This window comes from Musca domestica, unplaced genomic scaffold (assembly GCF_030504385.1).
Source record: "Musca domestica strain aabys unplaced genomic scaffold, Musca_domestica.polishedcontigs.V.1.1 35, whole genome shotgun sequence".
In the NCBI taxonomy this organism is placed as follows: Eukaryota; Metazoa; Arthropoda; class Insecta; order Diptera; family Muscidae; genus Musca; species Musca domestica.
In genome coordinates this window covers 2,062,734-2,085,184 of record NW_026712315.1, presented here as the reverse complement: position 1 = coordinate 2,085,184, position 22,451 = coordinate 2,062,734, and the positions used below count along the sequence as shown (strand labels likewise).

Here is a 22,451-nt window from a genome sequence, read left to right as displayed (position 1 = left end):
AGTAAGGTCTTGATAAATGTAACTTTCATAATAATATTTTATGAAGAAATGGGTATCTGAAATGTTTGTATTATTTCTCCAAAAAATTTTGAAAATTTTGTTTTTACCCAAACTCATTTATTCCGAACTCGCTATCCTTTTTAGTTAAGCCTTCTGCCAATCTTATTATTCACAATGCCAGTATTGTCATCATCAATGCCAATACCAAACAACATGTGCTTATATACATACATATGTATGTGCATATGTATTGTTCATTCATATGTTAATGTAAACTACATGTATGTGCATATGTTTGTATTTGTTGGAACATATTTTTACGTACAAATGTCTATTTGAACATTCATTTGTTATTTGTGCCATTGGTTTCAGCAAACAATCCCCTGCGAATGAATAGATGGATGTTTTTACATACACAAACACATATGTATATTTATGTGTATGTAAATGGGTTTTGCGTGTGAAAATAATTGTGTAATTTTAAGATCGTTACAGACTCAATCTCTTTTTTCTCAAATTCGTTTCATTGGCAAATACAATAGGATAACATGAGGCATTGCATTAGGATTTTTCCACAGAATTTTTTCATATAAATTTTGACTTTTTCCTTAGAAAAAAGTTCGTCAGGACACTGAAAGAGGTTTTTCTTTAGAAAAAAATTCTTCAGGATACTGAAGTTTTTTCTTTAGAAAAAAATTCCTCAGGACACTGAACGAAGTTTTTTCTTTAGAAAAAAATTCCTCAGGACACTGAGGCAAGTTTTTTCTATAGAAAAAAATTCCTCAGTACACTGAGGCAAGTTTTTTCTATAGAAAAAAATTCCTCAGGACACTGAGGCAAGTTTTTTCTATAGAAAAAAATTCCTCAGGACACTGAGGCAAGTTTTTTCTATAGAAAAAAATTCCTCAGGACACTGAGGCAAGTTTTTTCTATAGAAAAAAATTCCTCAGGACACTGAGGCAAGTTTTTTCTATAGAAAAAAATTCCTCAGGACACTGAGGCAAGTTTTTTCTATAGAAAAAAATTCCTCAGGACACTGAGCAAAGTTTTTTCTTTAGAAAAAAATTCCTCAGGACACTGAGCAAAGTTCTTTCTTTAGAAAAAAATTCCTCAGGACACTGAGGCAAGTTTTTTCTATAGAAAAAAATTCCTCAGGACACTGAGGCAAGTTTTTTCTATAGAAAAAAATTCCTCAGGACACTGAGCGAAGTTTTTTCTTTAGAAAAAAATTCCTCAGGACATTGAGGCAAGTTTTTTCTATAGAAAAAATTCCTCAGGACACTGAGGCAAGTTTTTTCTATAGAAAAAAAATCCTCAGGACACTGAAGCAAGTTTTTTCTATAGAAAAAAAATTCCTCAGGACACTGAGCGAAGTTTTTTCTTTAGAAAAAAATTCCTCAGGACACTGAACGAAGTTTTTTCTTTAGAAAAAAATTCCTCAGGACACTGAGGCAAGTTTTTTCTATAGAAAAAAATTCCTCAGGACACTGAGGCAAGTTTTTTCTATAGAAAAAAATTCCTCAGGACACTGAGGCAAGTTTTTTCTATAGAAAAAAATTCCTCAGGACACTGAGGCAAGTTTTTTCTATAGAAAAAAATTCCTCAGGACACTGAGGCAAGTTTTTTCTATAGAAAAAAATTCCTCAGGACACTGAGGCAAGTTTTTTCTATAGAAAAAAATTCCTCAGGACCCTGAGGCAAGTTTTTTCTATAGAAAAAAATTCCTCAGGACACTGAGGCAAGTTTTTTCTATAGAAAAAAATTCCTCAGGACACTGAGGCAAGTTTTTTCTATAGAAAAAAATTCCTCAGGACACTGAGGCAAGTTTTTTCTATAGAAAAAAATTCCTCAGGACACTGAGGCAAGTTTTTTCTACAGAAAAAAATTCCTCAGGACACTGAGCAAAGTTTTTTCTTTAGAAAAAAATTCCTCAAGACACTGAGGCAAGTTTTTTCTATAGAAAAAAATTCCTCAGGACACTGAGGCAAGTTTTTTCTATAGAAAAAAATTCCTCAGGACGCTGAGGCAAGTTTTTTCTATAGAAAAAAAATCCTCAGGACACTGAGGCAAGTTTTTTCCATAGAAAAAAATTCCTCAGGACACTGAGGCAAGTTTTTTCCATAGAAAAAAATTCCTCAGGACACTGAGGCAAGTTTTTTCTATAGAAAAAAATTCCTCAGGACACTGAGGCAAGTTTTTTCTATAGAAAAAAATTCCTCAGGACACTGAGGCAAGTTTTTTCTATAGAAAAAAAATCCTCAGGACACTGAGGCAAGTTTTTTCTATAGAAAAAAATTCCTCAGGACACTGAGGAAAAAAATTCCTCAGGACACTGAGGCAAGTTTTTTCTATAGAAAAAAATTCCTCAGGACACTGAGGCAAGTTTTTTCTATAGAAAAAAATTCCTCAGGACACTGAGGCAAGTTTTTTCTATAGAAAAAAATTCCTCAGGACACTGAGGCAAGTTTTTTCTTCGCACTGAGCGAAGTTTTTTCTATAGAAAAAAATTCCTCAGGGCACTGAGCGAAGTTTTTTCTATAGAAAAAAATTCCTCAGGGCACTGAGCGAAGTTTTTTCTATAGAAAAAAATTCCTCAGGGCACTGAGCGAAGTTTTTTCTATAGAAAAAAATTCCTCAGGGCACTGAGCGAAGTTTTTTCTATAGAAAAAAATTCCTCAGGGCACTGAGCGAAGTTTTTTCTATAGAAAAAAATTCCTCAGGGCACTGAGCGAAGTTTTTTCTATAGAAAAAAATTCCTCAGGGCACTGAGCGAAGTTTTTTCTATAGAAAAAAATTCCTCAGGGCACTGAGCGAAGTTTTTTCTATAGAAAAAAATTCCTCAGGACACTGAGCGAAGTTTTTTCTATAGAAAAAAATTCCTCAGGCCACTGAGGCCAAGTTTTTTCTATAGAAAAAAATTCCTCAGGCCACTGAGGCCAAGTTTTTTCTATAGAAAAAAAGTCCTCAGTTTTCTTGAGTAAATTTTTCTTAGAGCTACCCCATATTTTTCCACATAAAATGTAAAATGAACAATTCTTTTAAAATATACATATGTGTGAAGACATACAGATTTACATATGTGTGTATGTACGTCAACTTCAATATAACCGAGAATTGTGAATTTTATACACAGCTTGTATATCTTTACGTCAATATGTTTGTTAGTTATTTGCTATTTTTCCCCTCTCTCAATCTTTCCCATGTTCCATCTTTTTGTGTATTGTTTAAATACAAACACATCCTTTTTGACATACTTCAACAGCATTGCCGACAGCCTCATAGAGATTATCATCATCGTCACCCATAGCAGCAGCAGCAACGTAATTTCCAACACAATGACATTATTTATTGTATTGATGATCATTAGCCTGAATATCCTTGCCAAAGGTCCTTTATATTGATTGCTGTTATGCCCAGGACTGTGTGCCAATATGTGTATATCTGTGCAAAGGACAATTGTGTACATTTTCATTTATATCTTAATTTTCTATACGATTTTTTTTTAAGAGGATAAAACTAAATAAATACCAGCAGAATATTTGGTTTATTTTTGTTTTTAGAAAACAAACAAACACAAACGATTGTGGCTCACAAAAGAAATGTCAAATATTTGCCAGTTCTAAATCGGTTTTCAGGGTACTAATCACAGCAAATGGTGTTATTTATTCACAATTTATTTAGGTCAAAAAATGTAGCATACGCTAAGGCAATTAATTTTAGCTCTCATATTCCCATCAAATTTTAATTAAAAATCCGATTTTTCTCTCTCTCCCTCTCTCTCTCTCTTTTGCAGAATTCTCTTAAGCCCTCACCAGCCTCAACATTATCATCTAGTCAATCGCCCCGTGATGAAATCTACATTGATGATGAAGGTCTTGATGGTTCAGGACATGGTGGGGTAAGTGTTGCCAAATTTCATTAAATTGTACATCCTACGCTTAAAAGGATAAATGTATTAACATTTATATAACACTCCGACCCATACACTGGCATATGTCGTTGTATGCTTAACAGTTTTTGTTTTTATTTATGGTCCTCTTAATAGAAATGTACGTGATTCTGTCACCTGAACATTGGCTCCTCCAGTGCCTTTTATCTGCGCGGATTAGGGACTTATATGCCCTGGATACGTATACATCATGTGTCATATGTTCGCTACTGTCACATGTTTTAACAGTGTGTTGTGGAGATTTTTCATTTTAAATGTATTCTGTTTTTATATTAGGATGGAGCGGTTGTGTGGTTAGCATAGATGGCTAATGTGGGAATTGCAGTAGATGATCAAAACCGTTATATTTCTCAATTGTAAATGGGCGAAAATATCAGCTACTCTACAGGAAATGACTGAAAATGAATGATGAGCAAAAATGTCATCTACTCTATAGTAGATGAACAAAAGCGTTATCTACTCCACTGTAGAGGAACATCCGTAGATGACCCAAAAGCGTCATCTACTCATCCGTAAATGACCGAAAGGGCAATCTTTACTACTTTTTCTTTAGAAAAAAATTCGTTAGGACACTGCGGCAAGTTTTTTCTTTAGAAAAAAATTCCTCAGGACAATGAGGCAAGTTGTTTCTTTAGAAAAAAAATTCCTCAGGACAATGAGGCGAGTTGTTTCTTTAGAAAAAAAAATTCCTCAGGACACTGAGGCAAGTTTTTTCTTTAGAAAAAATTACTCAGGACACTGAGGCAGGTTTTTTCTTTAGAAAAAAAAAAATCCTCAGGATTCTGAGGCATGTTGTTTCTTTAGAATAAAATTCCTCAGGACACTGAGGCATGTTGTTTCTTTAGAAAAAAAAAAAAAACCCTCAGGACACTGAGACAAGTTTTCTCACTTTAGAAAAGAATTCCTCAGGACAGTGATCGAAGTTTTTTACTTTAGAAAAGAATTCCTCAGGATATTGAGCGAAGTTTTTTCTTTAGAAAAAAATTCCTCAGGACACTGAGGCAAGTTTTTTCTTTAGAAAAAAAAATTCCTCAGGACACTGAGGCAAGTTTTTTCTTTAGAAAAAAATTCTTCAGGGCACTGAGGCAAGTTTTTTCTTTAGAAAAAAATTCCTCAAGACACTGAGGCAAGTTTTTTCTTTGGAAAAACATTCCTCAGGACACTGAGGCAAGTTTTTTCTTTAGAAAAACATTCCTCAGGACACTGAGGCAAGTTTTTTACTTTAGAAAAGAATTTCTCAGGACATTGTGCGAAGTTTTTTCTTCAGAAAAAAAATTTCTCAGGACCCTGAAGCAAAATTTTTTCTACAGCAGCAGACCGAAAGCGTCATCTACTCTAAAAAAAAGAAAGTCGATGACCGAAAGCGTCATCCACTCTAAAAAAAAGTATATGACCGAAAACGTCATCTACTCTATCGTAAGGTACGTTTATATATATGAGGGTTAACCCACTGGATTTGGATTTAAATTGTCATATCTATTACCTTTACTTCAAATAAATCCTCTCAAAGTAGGTTAACCCTACAAAAAGTTCTAACGTAAACATGGCAGTAGATGATAAACTCATTTATTCTGCGTTAGGTTACGAATAGGGACCCTTTGACGCTCTTTTCCACCCTAATATACGAATGTATGCATAGACGTGATTTATATTTGAACAACTCGCTCTTATACATATATTTTGCTTTCTAGTATTTTTTATGAAAATATTTTCCAAAAAAATAAATAAATAAATAAAAGCACACATGTCTGCGTTTATGTCAGCCCATTTATCAATGTTAAGTAAAATGCCAAATGTCATAACGAACAAATGTTCATAACAACAATAGTCAAACATTGTACCTTGAAGTCCTAATGGTCTTTACTAACATTGTTATTTTTTTTTTGTCGCTATTTGTTATTTACAGTAGTTTTGTTCTCATCATATCCTCTCTTTCTCTCTGACTCCTATGACGTTAATCCCTTTAATAAAAGTTGAGATTTTATCCTAGATGACATCTCCCATTATCGTATTCAGTTCGCTGTATCCCATTTTCTATTTTTATACCCTCCACCATAGTATGGAGGGTATATTAAGTTTGTCATTCCGTTTGTAACACCTCGAAATATACATTTTAGACCCCACAAAGTATATATATTCTTGATCAGCATAAAATTCTATGTCGATTTATCGATGTCCGTCCGTCTGTCCGTCTATCCGTCTGTCCGTCTGTGGAAATCACTCTAGCTTCCGAACGAAATGAAGTAGGTTGATAAAATTTTACTCAAATGTGTACTATGTCTGCAGGACTTTTGGTATTGAAAATGGGCCAAATAGGTCCACGTCATCGGATAGCTCCCATATAACTGTACCTCCCGATATTCGGTATATTGATGATTTTAGCTACATTATTTACCGGAATTGTTTCAAATTTGGTATTTAAAATTTTTAATAGATACTACAGCATAAAACAGAAAATGGGCAATGTAGGTCCACGTCTTCGTATAGCCCCCATGTAACGGTACCCCCCGATATTCGGTATTTTAATCATTTTAGCCACATTATTTACCGGAATTGCTTCAATTTTGGTATTTGAAATTCGTAATGGATACTACATCCTAAGACAGAAAATAAGCCATGTAGGTCTACGTCTTCGTATAGCCCCCATATAACGGTACCCCCCAATATTCAGTATTTTGATGATTTTAGCGACATTATTTACCGGAACTATTTCAAATTTAGTATTTGAAGTTCGTAATGGATGCTACAGCCTATCACAGAAAATTGTCTGTGCAGGACTACGCCTTCGTATAGCCCCCATATAACGGTACCACCGATCTTCGGTATTTTCATGATTTTAGCGAACCTATTTACCGGAATTGTTTCAAATTTCGCATTTGAAGTTCGTAATGAATACTACAGCCTATGACAGAAAATTGTCTGTGCAGGTCCACGTCTTCGTATAGCCCCCATATAACGGTACACCCCGATATTAGCGACATTATTTATCGGAATTGTTTCAAATTTCGCATTTGAAGTTCGTGAAGTTCGATATAATAGCCTATGACAAAAAATTTTGTGTGCAGATCCACGTTTTATAACCACCATGGTACATCCCTATATTCGACGATTTTAGCTACATTATAAACAGATTTTTTTCAAGTTTCGCATTTGAATATTGTGATATAAGTTGCCTTGTGACAAAAGTTGCCTATGCAGGTCCATGTCGCCATATAGACTCTAATATACGGCTACACGATTTTAACAGAATTTTAAAATCCTTTTATTTTTTTTTTTTTTTTTTGAAAATTGTTGAATTCGTACCAAATGGTGGAGGGTAAGTACGTCATGGTCATGTCCATTTGTCAGCAATGGAGCTCGTTGTCACAGCAAAAAAAAAAAAAAAAAAAACACCAACAGGAGTTATAAAATCAAAAGCTAACAATTAAATGAAAGCAGCTTATTTTGTGCAGGAGGCAATTATGGATTTACACCATTTCCATTACACAAATTATTTTTTTTATTTCTATGGGATGGTTGGAGAAATTTTAAGAAGATATAAGATTACAGTCCCCCTTTTTGCCAATATAAAATGAGATAATCTGAAAAGTGTCTACATTCATTTGAGAAAATTCGATAGGAGCCAAAATCAAACTCCTAAAAAATGGTTTTACTTTAAGAATAATTTTTTTTTTTTCACTTTAAAGGAAGCAAAACGTGCAGTCCAAGTTTGTTTATGTTTAAGTTAAATTATCCTTCTTGAGTGTATTTTCACGACATTGAAAGTTTCAAAGACGACAAAATCCGCAACTTTTTGCGTCCTTGGTTATGTTCACAAGAAATCTCCAGCAAATTCCATGAAAAAAAAGAACTAGCAAGAGCTTAAAATTTGAAATTAATTGGGAATTTTATAGATGTTGACAAGTCACATGCCAACGAAGTAATCTTTTTTGAAATACAGGTAAAACTTTTTTATGCTGTGTGTGTGACATGCTACCTGCAGCATGTACAAAGTTCGAAGTACATGTCAATAAAAAAACGTATACATTGGGGTGGATCAACTTTTTCATAGAAAAACAAGTTAAAAAGCAGTAAGTTCAGCCGCATCAAACTTTGAATACCCTCCACCATCTGGAATGTATTTGAAAATAAAATCCTTAAGAAATTCTGATAAAATTTAAAAAAACCGAATATAGCCTTTATTTTTGTGTATATACGGCGCGGAGCTACATCGGCATTGTTTGCCATAAGACATTACCATATTCAAAATCTAATCTTGAAATAAATGGTGAATAATGTAGCCAAAATCATCAAAATATAGGGAGGTACCTTTATATCGGAGCTGTGAGAAGACCTGGACCAGCATAGACAATTTTCTGCCATAGGCTGTAAAATCCATTACGAACTACAAATACGACATCTCAAACAATTTCGGCGAGTATTGTAACAAAACTCGTCAAAATACCGAATATAGGGAGGTACTGGCGTTTGGGCCTATACGAAGACCTGCACCTGCGTAGACAATTTTCTGTCAAAGACTGTAGTTCCTATTACGAACTCTAAGTACGTATTTTTAAAAAAAAAAATTTCGGTGAATAATGACGCTAACATCATCAAAATTCCGAATATAGCGAGTTACCGTTATATGGGCGCTATACGAAGACGTGGACCTGCAGAGGAAATTATCTGTCTTAGGCTGTAGTATCCATTACGAACTTCAAATACCAAATTTTAAACAATTCCAGAGAATAATGACGCTAAAATCATCAAAATACCGAATATCGGGAGGTAGCGTTATATGGGGCCTATATGAATAACCATTCTTGGGTGGCGCGTGCTGAGTCCTGTTGGATTGTCCAAGGTCTGCGGCCAAAATTTTTGCGTGCCCAAGTTTTCAATACATCCTCCAGAATATTTTCGCGATAATATTCCGCATTTATTCTAATGCAGCGGTCGATTAATACGAGCGGAGAGCGATAATCGGTTGTTATGGCGGCCTACACCATCACCATGCCGGCCGGCGCTTGAGTTCTGGTGACCAGTAAACTGACCTCCTTGGCAAGTAAACACGATTATTTTGATGGTTTACACACTGCTGGACAACGATGTTTTTCTCATCGGCAGTTCGCCACTTTCGGCCAAGCGAAGCAACTCTTTAGCTCTTTTGAGTTTATTTTCTTTCTGTTGCGGTATAAGTTCCTGCACTTTTTTGAGTTTCAATGGCATTACCCCGAGCTCATTTTTCAACATTTGTCGAATGGAATATTGCGATATGTTTAGCTCGCGAGCCATTTTTCGAGCCATTTCTGCTGATGTTGCTGTTTTCTTCCTTCCGCATCTTTGACGTCCAGCTACGCTACCAGTTTCACGGTAATGAGCGATGGTACGACACACCAAATATTTGTTTTTATTTAAATGCTGGAGTACTCTAACGATAGCCACTTGCGGTTTTCCAGCCAAATATAAAGAAATCACACTATCACGCCTGAATTCCATCACGAATAAATTTTTTTCTGGAAAATTCTCACCAAAAATGCTTTTGTATGCTTGTAAACAATATAATGACCTGTCACTGAAATAATTTTAACAGCTGTCGGACGAGTGGCTTAGAAATGACAGCAGTCTGAAATTGGTTGCAGTTTTTTTTCCACCTCATCCTGTATATTCTTTTTTATATAATTCGTTAAACTTCTTCAGATTTGACAATACAATTTTATCTCAAGGGCCTAAAATTCTCATTGGATTCTGTCTTACAGGTGTTTATTCCTTTATTTATAAAATCATTTCATATCTTTCCTTCCCCCAATTCACCCCACCCTAATGTAACTTCTTCAAAAGCAAAAAACTTTGTCACAATGTGTGACATCAATGGCCATGTGAAGGGCTTTGTTGGATTTGAAGTTGAGTTGACAGGTCTCTTAGACGCGATGTTAGCTTCTTTCAATGACTTTTTCCTGTATTGCACTTCCTTCCTTCCCAAATACTTTCTTTCTTTCTTCTTCTTTGGCAGAGCTTCTATGGAACTTTTCTTCTCTCCCTCTCTCATGGGATATCATTGTGAGGTTGTTTCAGGAATTTAACCTCATTTTGCCACTTGGTTAATTTATTGCGTGAGAAAAAAAGAGAAAATATAAGAAGGGGGGGGGGGGGGGGGGGGGGGGGGGGGGTGAATGACATGTGTAGACAATGTAATCCAGTGTACCATATATACATATTATCTCCTGCCAAGGAATGCCTTTATTACATGGACAAATAGACCAAAGAAAAGTTTGTTCCCAACTTTTTTATTTCTCTTTTTCCTCTACTGGCCAAACTGCCATCATTCTTTGTAGGAATAGAATTCCAGTGCCAAATAATGCGTTTTTCCGGTTGAAGTTTGTTCCAAACCCTTCCTCCTTTCCTCCCTCTTCTCATCATTTGTCGTTTTGCTGAAAGACAATTGAAATAATCTAAATATTCCATGTTTTTTTTTTTTGGGTCTTGGCTGCCAATACCAAAGGCTGCCAATGTCGACACATCTGGTCAGAGGAAATTTTTTGTGGTTTGGTGGTATTTTATACAAGAGTGTCCGTGTGTGTGTGTGAATGAGATTTATTAGGGTCTTTTCAGTCTCAGGGAAATTTCTTCGAAATTTCAAGAGTAAATTGAATTGTTATAAAAGTTTGCTACCTTACGTTGTCTGTGCAGGTCTACGTCTTCGTAAAGCCCCCGATATTCGGTATTTTGATGATTTTAGCTATATTATTTACCTATATTTTTCAAGTTTCGCTTTTGAATATTGTGGAGGCTTATGACAAAAGTTGCCCATGTAGATCCACGTCGTCGTGTAAACCCTAATACAACAGCTACATTCGGAATTTTTAAAATTTTAACAGAATTTTTAACGTTTTTTTTTTTTTTTTTTTTTTTGAAAATTGCGAAACTCTTTCCATATGGTGGGGGGTATTAAAAGTTCGACCCAGCCGAACGTAAGGATTTTTACTTGTTTTTTGTTATACCCTACACCACAAGGTGGTCAGGGTATTATGTCTCTGTGCATTTGTTTGTAACAGGTAAATTAAAACGAGATAGACCCATAGTTCCTTTTGATGATCTGCATAGGATCACATTCTAAGCCGATTTATGCATGTCTGTCCGTCTGTCCATGTATTTTTGTAGACAAAGTACAGTTCGCATTTATTGCCCTATCCAGATGAAATTTTGCACAAATCATTTGTTTAGCCCAATGAGGAATCCTATTGAAATTGGAGATAATCGGTCAAAAGTTAGATATAGCTCCCATAAATATATTTGTCCGATTTGCCTTTTATTGTGCACCAAAGGTGTAACATCAGCCCGAATAGTATGGAATTTTGCATGTACGATTGAACCTGAAAATAAGTATGCCAAATTTGATCGAAATCGGTTCAGATATAGCTATAGCTTCCATATATATTATTCATCCGATTTGTTAATTTTGTCCTCCACAGCCGTAATATCCACTCTGTAACAACAATATTTGGGGAAATATATCAATAACAGCTCAGAAATACATTTGCTAAGTTTTATCGAGATCGTTTCAGATTTGGATATAGCTCCCATATATAACTTTGCCCGATTTACCCTTTATTGTGCACCAAACGTCTAATATTAGCCCAAATTGGATGAAATTTTGCACTTACGACCGAATTGAGTATAGAAGCTAGAATGTCAAATTTGGTGGAGATCGGTTAAGATATAGCTATACCTTCCATATATATTGTTCATCCGATTTGTTATATTTGTTACCCACAGCCGCAATATGCACTCCGTAACAACGATATTCAGGGAAATATATCAAATACAGCTCAGAAATACCTTTGCCAAATTTTATCGAGATCGGTTCCGATTTGGATATAGCTCCCATATATATTTTTATCCGATTTCAAATTAATTGTGCACCAAATGGGCAATACAAGTCCGAATTTAAAAGATACAAAAGCTTCGGTTCAGATATAGCTATAGCTTCCATATATATTATTCATCCGATTTGTTAATTTTGTCCTCCGCAGCCGTTATATGCACTCTGTCACAACAATATTTGGGGAAATATATCAAATACAGCTGAGAAATACATTTGCTAAATTTCATCGAGATCGGTTCAGATTTGGATATAGCTCCCATATATAACCTTGCCCGATTTACCCTTTATTGTGCACCAAACGTCTAATATTAGCCCAAATTGGATGAAATTTGGCACTTACGACCGAATTGAGTCTAGAAGCTAGAATGTCAAATTTGGTGAAGATCGGTTCAGATATAGCTATAGCTCCCACATATACGGTTCATCCGATTTGTTATATTTGTTACCCACAGCCGTAATATGCACTCCGTAACAACGATATTCAGGGAAATATATCAAATACAGCTCAGAAATACCTTTGCCAAATTTTATCGGGATCGGTTCCGATTTGGATATAGCTCCCATATATGTTTTTATCCGATTTCAAATTAATTGTGCACCAAATGGGCAATACAAGTCCGAATTTAAAAGATACAAATGCTTCGGCATATACAGTCCTTTGAATTTTAAATTGTGATTATAATCACACTAATTGTTATGCGGAGCTCTAGTCAATTAGCAAAGTGGTGTAGGGTATCATAAAGTCGGCCCCGACCGACTATAAGACTTTCCTTACTGGTTTTTCCTTTTTTTGTTTTTTGTCCTCAATTCCCAACTGGTGTCAATGCTGGCATTTTTAATAAAATTACACTCCTCTATCTGCATTTAACAAGCCATGATGTTACAACAACAGAAAAAAAAATACGGCAAAGGCAAGGAAAATAACGAAAACGACAAAAAAAAACAAGATTGTGAAAAAAAAAAACTACAAAAAAGTCATGTTAATTTCCAGTTGAAAACCACATTATTTCCCTTGTGATGGTGAGGCACCAACACAGTGCCCGGCCTGGTCTGTTTCGGGCTCTGTGTCTCTGTATGTGAAAAGATAACTGTGAATAAGGTCTCCCATACGGAAATGTAAGTGGTATAGGAATGTGGGTATAATGGTTGTAAGACAGTTTCCGTTTCCTCTTGCCGGGGCAATGGAAGATGGAAACTAGTTTTGTTGTTCTCTCTTTCTCTCTCTATCTCACACACACACAACTATTTGCTCAACCATGTCTGTAGATCCCCCAGGAGTTGCATGTTTTAATGGCGCAAAAAAAAAAGATATCAAAAAACTAAAATAGACTTACAGCCACACTTTCCACACCATAACACAGAAGTGCACACTCACACACACACACACATACACACTGACAAATATAAATAAAACGTATCAAGCTTCTGGGTATCTGAGCAAGAGAGGGGTGACAACACTTCAACTTTTTCTCTTGACGAAAAAGTGTACTTTTGCCTCGTTTTTCGGAAGTAAATACACACATACATCCAAAGCCTTTCCGCTCTTCCAAGCCCGCAGCGCGAGAGGTCCATACTCTTGTTTAACTTTTTTCATTAAATTTATTTACAATTCCAGTTTTGTTTGTCAAAAAATTGACTTTGAGGGGACCAAAGACATGAATTTCCAACCGAGAAGAGAGGGAGGGAGGAAAATTTATATAAAATTCGTTGAGAAGTTGTGTACTGTTATTTATTTGTTGCCTAACAAGAAATACCACATTCTTCATTTGAATTTCCATGCTCCCCCCCCCCTCGCCTTCTGCTCGTACAAATAATTTGATTTTCATATGCGTTTTGCCTGCCTCCCTCCCCACTTCCCCATGCCATGGGGGTTTTTAACGAGAACTATATCCAGCGATGTTACAGTTTATTGAAAAGTAATTTCCTCTGTGTTTGGTATTTGGTTATTGCATACTTTTAGGCGTAACATATTTTATGTTCATGTGGATATCTGTAAAACCATATGTACATATCGACCACATAACACGTAAGGACATGAAAAATGTGTAAAACACATGATGCCACATGTTGGGCATCTTTGACTGAATATCTTGTAAATTATTTCTTATTGGAAAAAAAGAAAGATGAATGGACTTAAAATCAAAAGTGGTGGAAAATTCTACATTTATATATATTTTCATGATTTTATTGGTTTTAAATGTTGCCTGCTTCTAGGCATGAAATGTTTTAACTGCACTCTGGAAAATATTTTTAAATTATTAGCAAACCTTTTTGATCTTTTTGTCTTCTAATTAATTAAATAATTGTTCGAATTTGAGGTCAGATCATTATAAGTACATGGTGAGGTAAAAAACTGCAAGAAAGTTAAACGCCATAATTTTTACATTTTTTAAAATTTATTTTATAAGAGCAAAAAATGTCGGAAATAGCATTAAATTTTCGAATAAGTTTAGATTTCTTCGAATTGGTCACCATTGGCACGAATAACGGCCTTCAAACGGCCAATTAAACCGTCACACGCTGCCCTAATGTTGCTCTGCGGGATTTTGGCCCATTCCCGGCGAAGCGCTTTTTTGAGGTGATCGACACCGTGGTAGTTTTAAGTGCCAACCTTGCTTTCCCAAATACTCCAGACACAATAGTCCAACGGATTTATATTCGGAGATCTTGGAAATGTGGCGAGGAACCCCATTTCGTAACCATTCTTGGATGGCGCGTGCTGATTGTGATGGTGCTGAGTCCTGTTGGAATGTCCAAGGTATGCGGCCAAAATGTTTGTGTGCCCATGGCTTTAATACACCCTCCAGTATATTTTCCGCATTTATGGCGGCCATCGGTGTTATGGCGGCCCACACCATCACCATGGCCGGCGCTTGAGTTCTGATAGCCAACCGAAGGTGCACATTTTCAGCTGACCTCTTTGGCAAGTAAACACGATCATTTTGTTTGTTCGCAAAATTCTGGGCAACGAATGTTTTATTATCGAAAAAACCAAATTCGGCAGTTCACCACTTTCGGCCAAGCGAAGCAAATCTTTAGCTCTTTTCATTACTCATACTTAGAATTAGATGAAGTTGAATACATCGGTCCACCATATCTGGAACCTCATGATACAATATTAAATAAGTGAAAAAACAGATAAGTCGAAAAATACTGCTCAAATGAAACCCGTTATATGGCGGCTTTACGAAAACGTGAACCTGAATTTGTTGGCATGAGCTGTAGTACTTCAAATACAAAAATTTGCAACAATTCCGGTAAAAATGCTTCTAATATCATCAAAATACTGAATATTAGGAGATAACGTTATATGGGGGCTATACAAAGTCTTGGATCTGCATACGCAATTTTTTGTCATAGACTGCAGAACCGTTCCCAAACTTTAATTAAAAAATTTGTCAATAATGTCGCTAAAATCATCAAAATACCGAGCATCGACGTGGTCCAGCATACCCATTTTTTCATCGGCTGGGGCACGAAATTTGAAACAATTCCGGCGAATAGTATCGCTCAAAATCATCAAAATCCCGAACATGACAGGCTTCGCTATATGGGGGCTATACGAAAACGTGGACCGACATGGCCCATTTACGAACATAATCAACATGCTGGCAAAATACACATGTCTGCAAACTCCAAAATGGACAAACTGACAGACGGACACACGGACATCGCTAAATCGCCTTAGCATTTTACGCTGATCAAGAACATATATATACTTTGTTGGGTCTCTCAAACGCCATAATTTTTAAATTTTTTTTTTTTTTTTAAATTTCATTGAATGAAAGCAAAAAATGTCGAAAAAAGCATCAAATTTTAGAATAAGCACGAATTATGGCCTTCAAACGGCCAATGAAACCGTCACACGCCGACCGAATGTTGATCTGGACTGGGAATGGAATGACCGGCCAAAATGTTTGTGTGCCCAAGGCTTTAATACACCCTCCAGAATATTTTCGCGATAATGTTCGGCATTTATTCTGATGCCACGGTCGACTAATACGAGCGGAGAGCTACCATCGGCTGTTATGGCGGCCCACACCATTACCATGGCCGGCGCTTGAGTTCTGGTGGCCTATATTTCACACATCTCAATATTTCTATTACCACAAGATCTGGCGTTAAAATGATAGATATCGGCACACTCTTTCTAGTTTCTCCCCTAAAAAGGGCTACAATTTCCAATATTTTTATACTCACATTCCGTTTGTAACATCCCTAAATATTCGTCGTAGACCCCATAAAGTATATATATATTCATTATCAGCATAAAATTCCAAGTCGATTTAAAGTTGACCGCCTGTCTGTCGGTCCGTCTGTTGAAATCACGATACAGCCCACATTATTTGACGTCGAGCGTCAAAATTTAGCAAAACAATTTGTATTGTGTCTAGGATGGTTGGTATTGAAAATGAGATATATCGGTCCACGTTTTTGTATAGTCCCCATATAACGGTACCTCCCGATATTCGGAATTTTGATGATTTTTGCCACATTTTTACGGATTTGTCGAGGAGTTACATACGGAATGACAAAGTTAATGTATCCTCCACTTTGTTAAAATATTTCATAACTTCTACTGCTTTCATTGAAAAATAGTTCTCGTTAAACCTGGCACAACATTCCAATTTTATTATATTTATGCATTACTCAAATATACAGTGTTTTGGCCGCACACGCACATAAATATGTGACATAAATTAAACTTTCCATGTAACATACATGCTCTCCCGACAAACACACGCACACACATATATAAAGGTATAGGTATTTGTTTTTTTTTTTTTTTTTTTTTTTTTTTTTTGCATCATTTGAACATTATTTCCCACATGACTTCAACCAAACTAACCCAAGTTTTGAATACTGTCAACTGTTCGTTGTGGGCCATCTTCCACTGAGGCGAGCGTATTTTTCCTCCATTACCGCAGAATTGTGTGTGGTGTATATGGTGGTATGCCTATAAATATGTATGTACAAACATACATGTATTTGTGTAATGTACCACACACACATACTCCATTCTATATTTTGTTTGGTTTATATGGTTGGTTGTGTGCGTAGCTGTGTGGTCACACAGCATGTGTGAGGTGCCAGTGTGTGTTTATATTTAAACGCATTTTTGTGGTACACTTTTATTTATGACCAGATGAATTCCTCATCTATATCTCTATATAGGTTGAATGGTGTCTGTGTGTGTGTGTGCGTGTGTAAAATGCGGTTATTTGTCACCATAGCGGTTTATATTCTCTTTCATTTCCACTAACACTCGCACACACACGAATGTATCTCAATATGTGTCCAATGTATGTGTGTGTTCCAATGTTTGTTTTAAAACCTCTGGTGCAAATTGCTAAACCCCTGAACAGCAGATACCATTTATCCAAAAACATCATGTGTATGTGTGTGTGTGTGAGTAACATAGATTGCATGCAGTTTTGTAGGAAAAACACTAGGGAGTCTGGACAGTCGATTGTCGCCTCTTACTTGGCATATTTCTTTTTTAAGTTTCGAATCATATAATCTTCAGTAATTTGAGTCGAATCTATTATAAATATATAATTAATGACCATGTGTGTTGTTTTTTGTTGAAAATATTGAATGTGATGCATACTTTTAGGCTGGCTTACGTAAATATCATTTATACTTAAATTAACCTGCATATACAGGGTGGTATAAAAAACTGTCACTTCATTTTTTTTAATTTTATTGAATGAAAGCAAAAACTTTCGGAAATAGCATCAAATTTTAAAATAAGTTTAGATTTGTTTGAATTGTTCACCTTTGGCACGAATTATGGCACGAAAACGGCCATTGAAACCGTCACACGCTGCCCAAATGTTGCTCTGCGGTATTTTGGCCCATTACCGGCGAAGCGCTTGCTTGGGGAGATCGATACTTTGGTATTTTTTAGTGGCAACCTATCTATCTATCGGATTGGTATCCGGAGATTTTGGTGACCATTGTGCCTGGAGCGAGCAACCTTCTTTTGTAACCATACTTAGGTGGCGTGTGCTGAGTGCGATGTTGCTTAGTTCTGCTGGAATGTCCAAGGTCTGCGGCCAAAATTTTTGTGTGCCCAAGGCTTTAATACATCCTCCAGAATATTTTCGCGATAATATTCGGCATTTATTCTGATGCCACGGTCGATTAATACGAGCGGAGAGCAACCGTCGGCTGTTATGGCGGCCCACACCATCACCATGGCCGGCGCTTGAGTTCTGGTAGCCAAAATTTCACACATCTCAATATTTCTATTACCACAAGGTCTGGTGTTAAGATGATAGATATCGGCACACTCTTTCCAGTCTCTCCCCTAAAAGGGGCTACAATTTCCAATATTTTTATACCCTCCACCTTAGAATGGAGGGTAAATAAACTTTGCCATTCCGTTTGTAACATATTCGTCGTGGGCCCCATTATTTGTAGACCCCAATATTCGTCGTAGACCCCATAAAGTATATATATTCATAATCAGCATAAAATTCGAAGTCGATTTAACGATTTCCGCCTATCTGTCTGTTGAAATCACGATACAGCCCACATTATTTTAGCAAAATTTAGCAGAACAATTTGTATTGTGTCTAGGATGGTTGTTATTGAAAATGAGATATATCGGTCCACGTTTTGGTGTAGTTCCCATATAACGGTACCTGCCGATATTCGGAATTTTAATGATTTTTGCCACATTTTTTCACGGATTTGTCTTCAAATTGGTATTTGTAGATCGTTATAGGTCCTAGTTCGTGTGGCGAACTGTTGTATGTATGGGTTCACGCTTTGGTATAGCCCCCATATAACGGTACCTCCCGATTTTTGGTATTTCGATGATTTTTGCCACATTTTTTGACTATGCATGACTATGCATGATGTGTCTAGATTTTGAATATAAACTTGAAATTTGAATTTCCAAACATTTTCGATCTGCTCATGCGTTTACCTCTGGTTTGTGTTTCTCAAAAATGCTCAACACATATACATGTATGGTGCATACTTTTAGGCAAATTAAAATGTTTGGCTGGCCACGCAATGGAAAATTTGAAAATTTCGGAAATTTTTTAAAATATTCGTGGAAAAGGGAGACAAATGGAATTGCTGAGGACATCACATAGTATAAATGTTATAAATATTCAAAATTTTGAGCCACCCGTCCTAGCACTCATGCAACCCGCTTTCAATACCAAAATAATTTTGAGCTAAACTTAATCCAAAATAACAACAAAGTTTCAATTCAAATAGTTTCAATTGAAAACATTTTTAAAAGCAAAATTTCCGGCAGCGTTAGAAAACTCATCAAATCATATAAACTCTCCATACCCACAAATTAAAAATGCAATTATATCCGCCTTCAATAAATAATTCTAGACCCCTAAAAATACCCATCAATTTATCTCCCCTTTTAATTTCGCATATTTTCCCGGGAATGTCAAATAAATATGGCTTTCAATTTATGATGCAATGATGCATACTTTCAGGCATGTGTAGAATTTTAATCATCCGCCATTCACCATTTAACATTGACATATTTCAAAATACAGTGACAAATTGAAAATGGTGTTGAATTCTCTGAACCGTACCACAATTAATGTTCATGTGAAAGTGTCAACAAAACCAAATGATATGGTCGGTCATATGTCTGAGGATTTCGTTTGAAAAAGAAAAATTGAAAACTGCAAAATGTATAATTAAAATGTGTGTTCGACAGCGTTGCATTATGTTTGATAAAACTGTTTCCAACTGATTGTGACTATTCATGATGTGTCTAGATTTTGAATATAAACTTGAAATTTGAATTTCCAAACATTTTTGAACTGTTCATGCGTTTACCTCTGGTTTGTGTCTCAAAAATGCTCAACACATATACATGTATGGTGCATACTTTTAGGCAAATTAAAATGTTTGGCTGGCCACGCAATGGAAAATTCGAAAATTTCGGAAAATTTTCAAAATATTCGTCGAAAAGGGAGACAAATGGAATTGCTGAGGACATCACATTGTATAAATATTATAATTATTCAAAATTTTGAGCCACCTATCCTAGCACTCATGCAAATATTAGGTTTTGGACTGGAGCAAAATTGGATTATCCTTTGTCTTTCTGTGCAGTAATTTTTATACCCTCCACCATACAATGGAGAGTATATTAACTTTGTCATTCCGTGTGTAACTTCTCTAGATACTCATGTCAGATCCAACAAACTATATATTCTTGATCAGTGTAAAATTCTAAGTCGATTTAGCTATTTCCGTCTGTCTGTCCGTCCGTCTGTCCGTTGTAATCACGCTATCTTTCGAACAAATTGAGGTAGAAAGATAAAATTTTGCACACATGTTTATTTTGCCAGTAGGCAGGTTAAGTTCGTAATTGGGCCATGTAAGTCCACGTTTTCATATAATCGCCATATAACGGTACCTCCCTATATTCGGTATTTTGATGATTTTAGCGACATAATTCACCGGAATTGTTTCAAATTTGGTATTTGAAGTTCGTAATGGATACTACAGCCTAAGACAGAAAATTGTCTGTGCATGTCCACATCTTCGTATAACCCCCATATAACGGTGCCTCCCTATATTCGGTATTTTGATGATTTTAGCGACATAATTCACCGGAATTGTTTCAAATTTGGTATTTGAAGTTCGTAATGGATACTACAGCCTAAGACAGATAATTGTCTGTGCAGATCCACGTCTTCGTATAGCCCCCATATAACCGCACCTCCCTATATTCGGTATTTTGATGATTTTAGCGACATTATTCACCGGAATTGTTTCAAATTTGGTATTTGAAGTTCGTAATGGATACTACAGCCTATGACAGAAAATTGTCTGTGAAGGTCCACGGCATCGTATAGCCCTCATGTAACGGTACCCCCCGATATTCGGTATTTTGATTATTTTAGCGACATTATTCACCGGAAGTGTTTCAAATTTGGTATTTGAAGTTCGTAATGGATACCACAGCCTAAGACAGGAAATTGTCTGTGCAGGACCACGTCTTCGTATAGCCCCATATAACGGTACCTTCCTATATTCTGTATTTTGATGATTTTAGCGACATTATTCATCGGAATTGTTTTAAATTTGGTATTTGAAGTTCGTAATGGATACTACAGCCTATGATCGAAAATGGTCCGTGCAGGACCACGTCTTCGTATAGCCCCAAATATTTTGATGATTTTAGCGACATTTTTAAAGTTCATATTGAATACTACAGCCTCTGACAGAAAATTGTCTGTGCAGGTTCAGGTCTTCGTATAGGCCCCCTACATCAGTACCTCCCTATATACGGTATTTTGACGATTTTAGGTACAATACTCATTGAAATTGTTTAGATATCGTATTTGAAGTTCGCATTGAATGCTACAGCCTGTGACAGAAAATTGTCTTTGCAGGTCCAGGTCTTCGTATATAACGGTACGTCCCTATATACGGTATTTTGATGATCACCATTATTCTTATTATGGCTTATGACAAACAATGTCTATGTAGGTCTGCGACGTATAGACCCCAATATAACGGTAATATTCGTTTTTTTTTTTTAAGATTTTAACAGAATTTTTAATGGATTTTATTTTTTGAAAATTTCCAAATTCCTTCCCAATGGTGGATGGTATTTAAAGTTCGTTATTATGTTTGATAATAATGTACCAAGTTTGGAACAAGTCGGATACTCTTTTTGAAAGTTATCGTGCCCACCAGCCAGCCGGATAGGCAGAAGGATTTGGCCCTGAAACGGATTTGGCCCTAGAGACCGTTGTTTCGATGATGCACGTTTTGGTCGCATCAAATGATATATACCCTCTCTAAGGGTATAATTATAATTCCCACAAAATTCACACATCTCGCTTTTGATAACACAAGATATGGTGTGAATATGGGATATAGTATCAGACCTACCCTTCTGGTGCCTATCCCACAAAGGGGTTACATTTTCAATAACCATGAAGCTCATAGAACGTGCAATGAGCATCCGATTATTTTCAAACTTAGCACATCTCAATATTTCAATGAAATGGAATGCTTTAATTCAATACAACTGATACCTCATGCATTTTTAAAAAAATTATTTGATTAGTGATTAGGAATATGGTTATTTTTAATTATTTTAAAATAAATTCTGAAGAGAATATCCCAGACAAAAAGCAAGGGAACTGATGAGGTTTGGTGGCTCTTTCCGAAATCTAGATATTCCGTGTCTACCAGGAGGTAAGGAAAATTTTTTTCTCCTATCTATTTTCAGTTCTTTTCTTATCTCTTCAAGTAGTTAACTTTGCGAAAATTATTTTTTGTGTTTTATCCATATATCTAAGAAATTGTTACTTAAAATAGGGTGTATTGGGACTCTGTTCCTCCGTTTACCCCTTATATCTATTTTCGCAATACATTTTCCAACTAATACTCCCTTTAATTATTTTCCTCCACTACATTGTCTTCGTATCCCCCAAAGATGTGATGTCACTTTGATAATTTACTTTGCTATGGCAGTGTCGCAAGGGGTGCGTATATCTTCCACCCACACCCACATACATCCGTACATGTATACGTGCTGAACTCTTGGGTATATCCTATTATTTTAGCCTTTGCCATAGTTTCGTGTTACCTTTTTTCCCCCATTTGTTGCGTTTGTCCCTACTATTATTT

General features: G+C 36.0%; 1 protein-coding gene across 4 annotated transcripts in view; it reads left to right on the top strand.

The window, feature by feature from the left end:
* Positions 1 to 22,451, top strand: part of LOC101895370 (syndecan) — a 577,194-nt gene that overhangs the window by 452,655 nt on the left and 102,088 nt on the right. For all 4 annotated transcript variants that reach the window (XM_059125753.1, XM_059125754.1, XM_059125755.1 and 1 more), the window contains exon 3: positions 3,794 to 3,898. In XM_059125753.1, the coding sequence (XP_058981736.1) occupies positions 3,794 to 3,898 (105 nt within the window). The remainder of the gene's footprint in view (positions 1 to 3,793; positions 3,899 to 22,451) is intronic.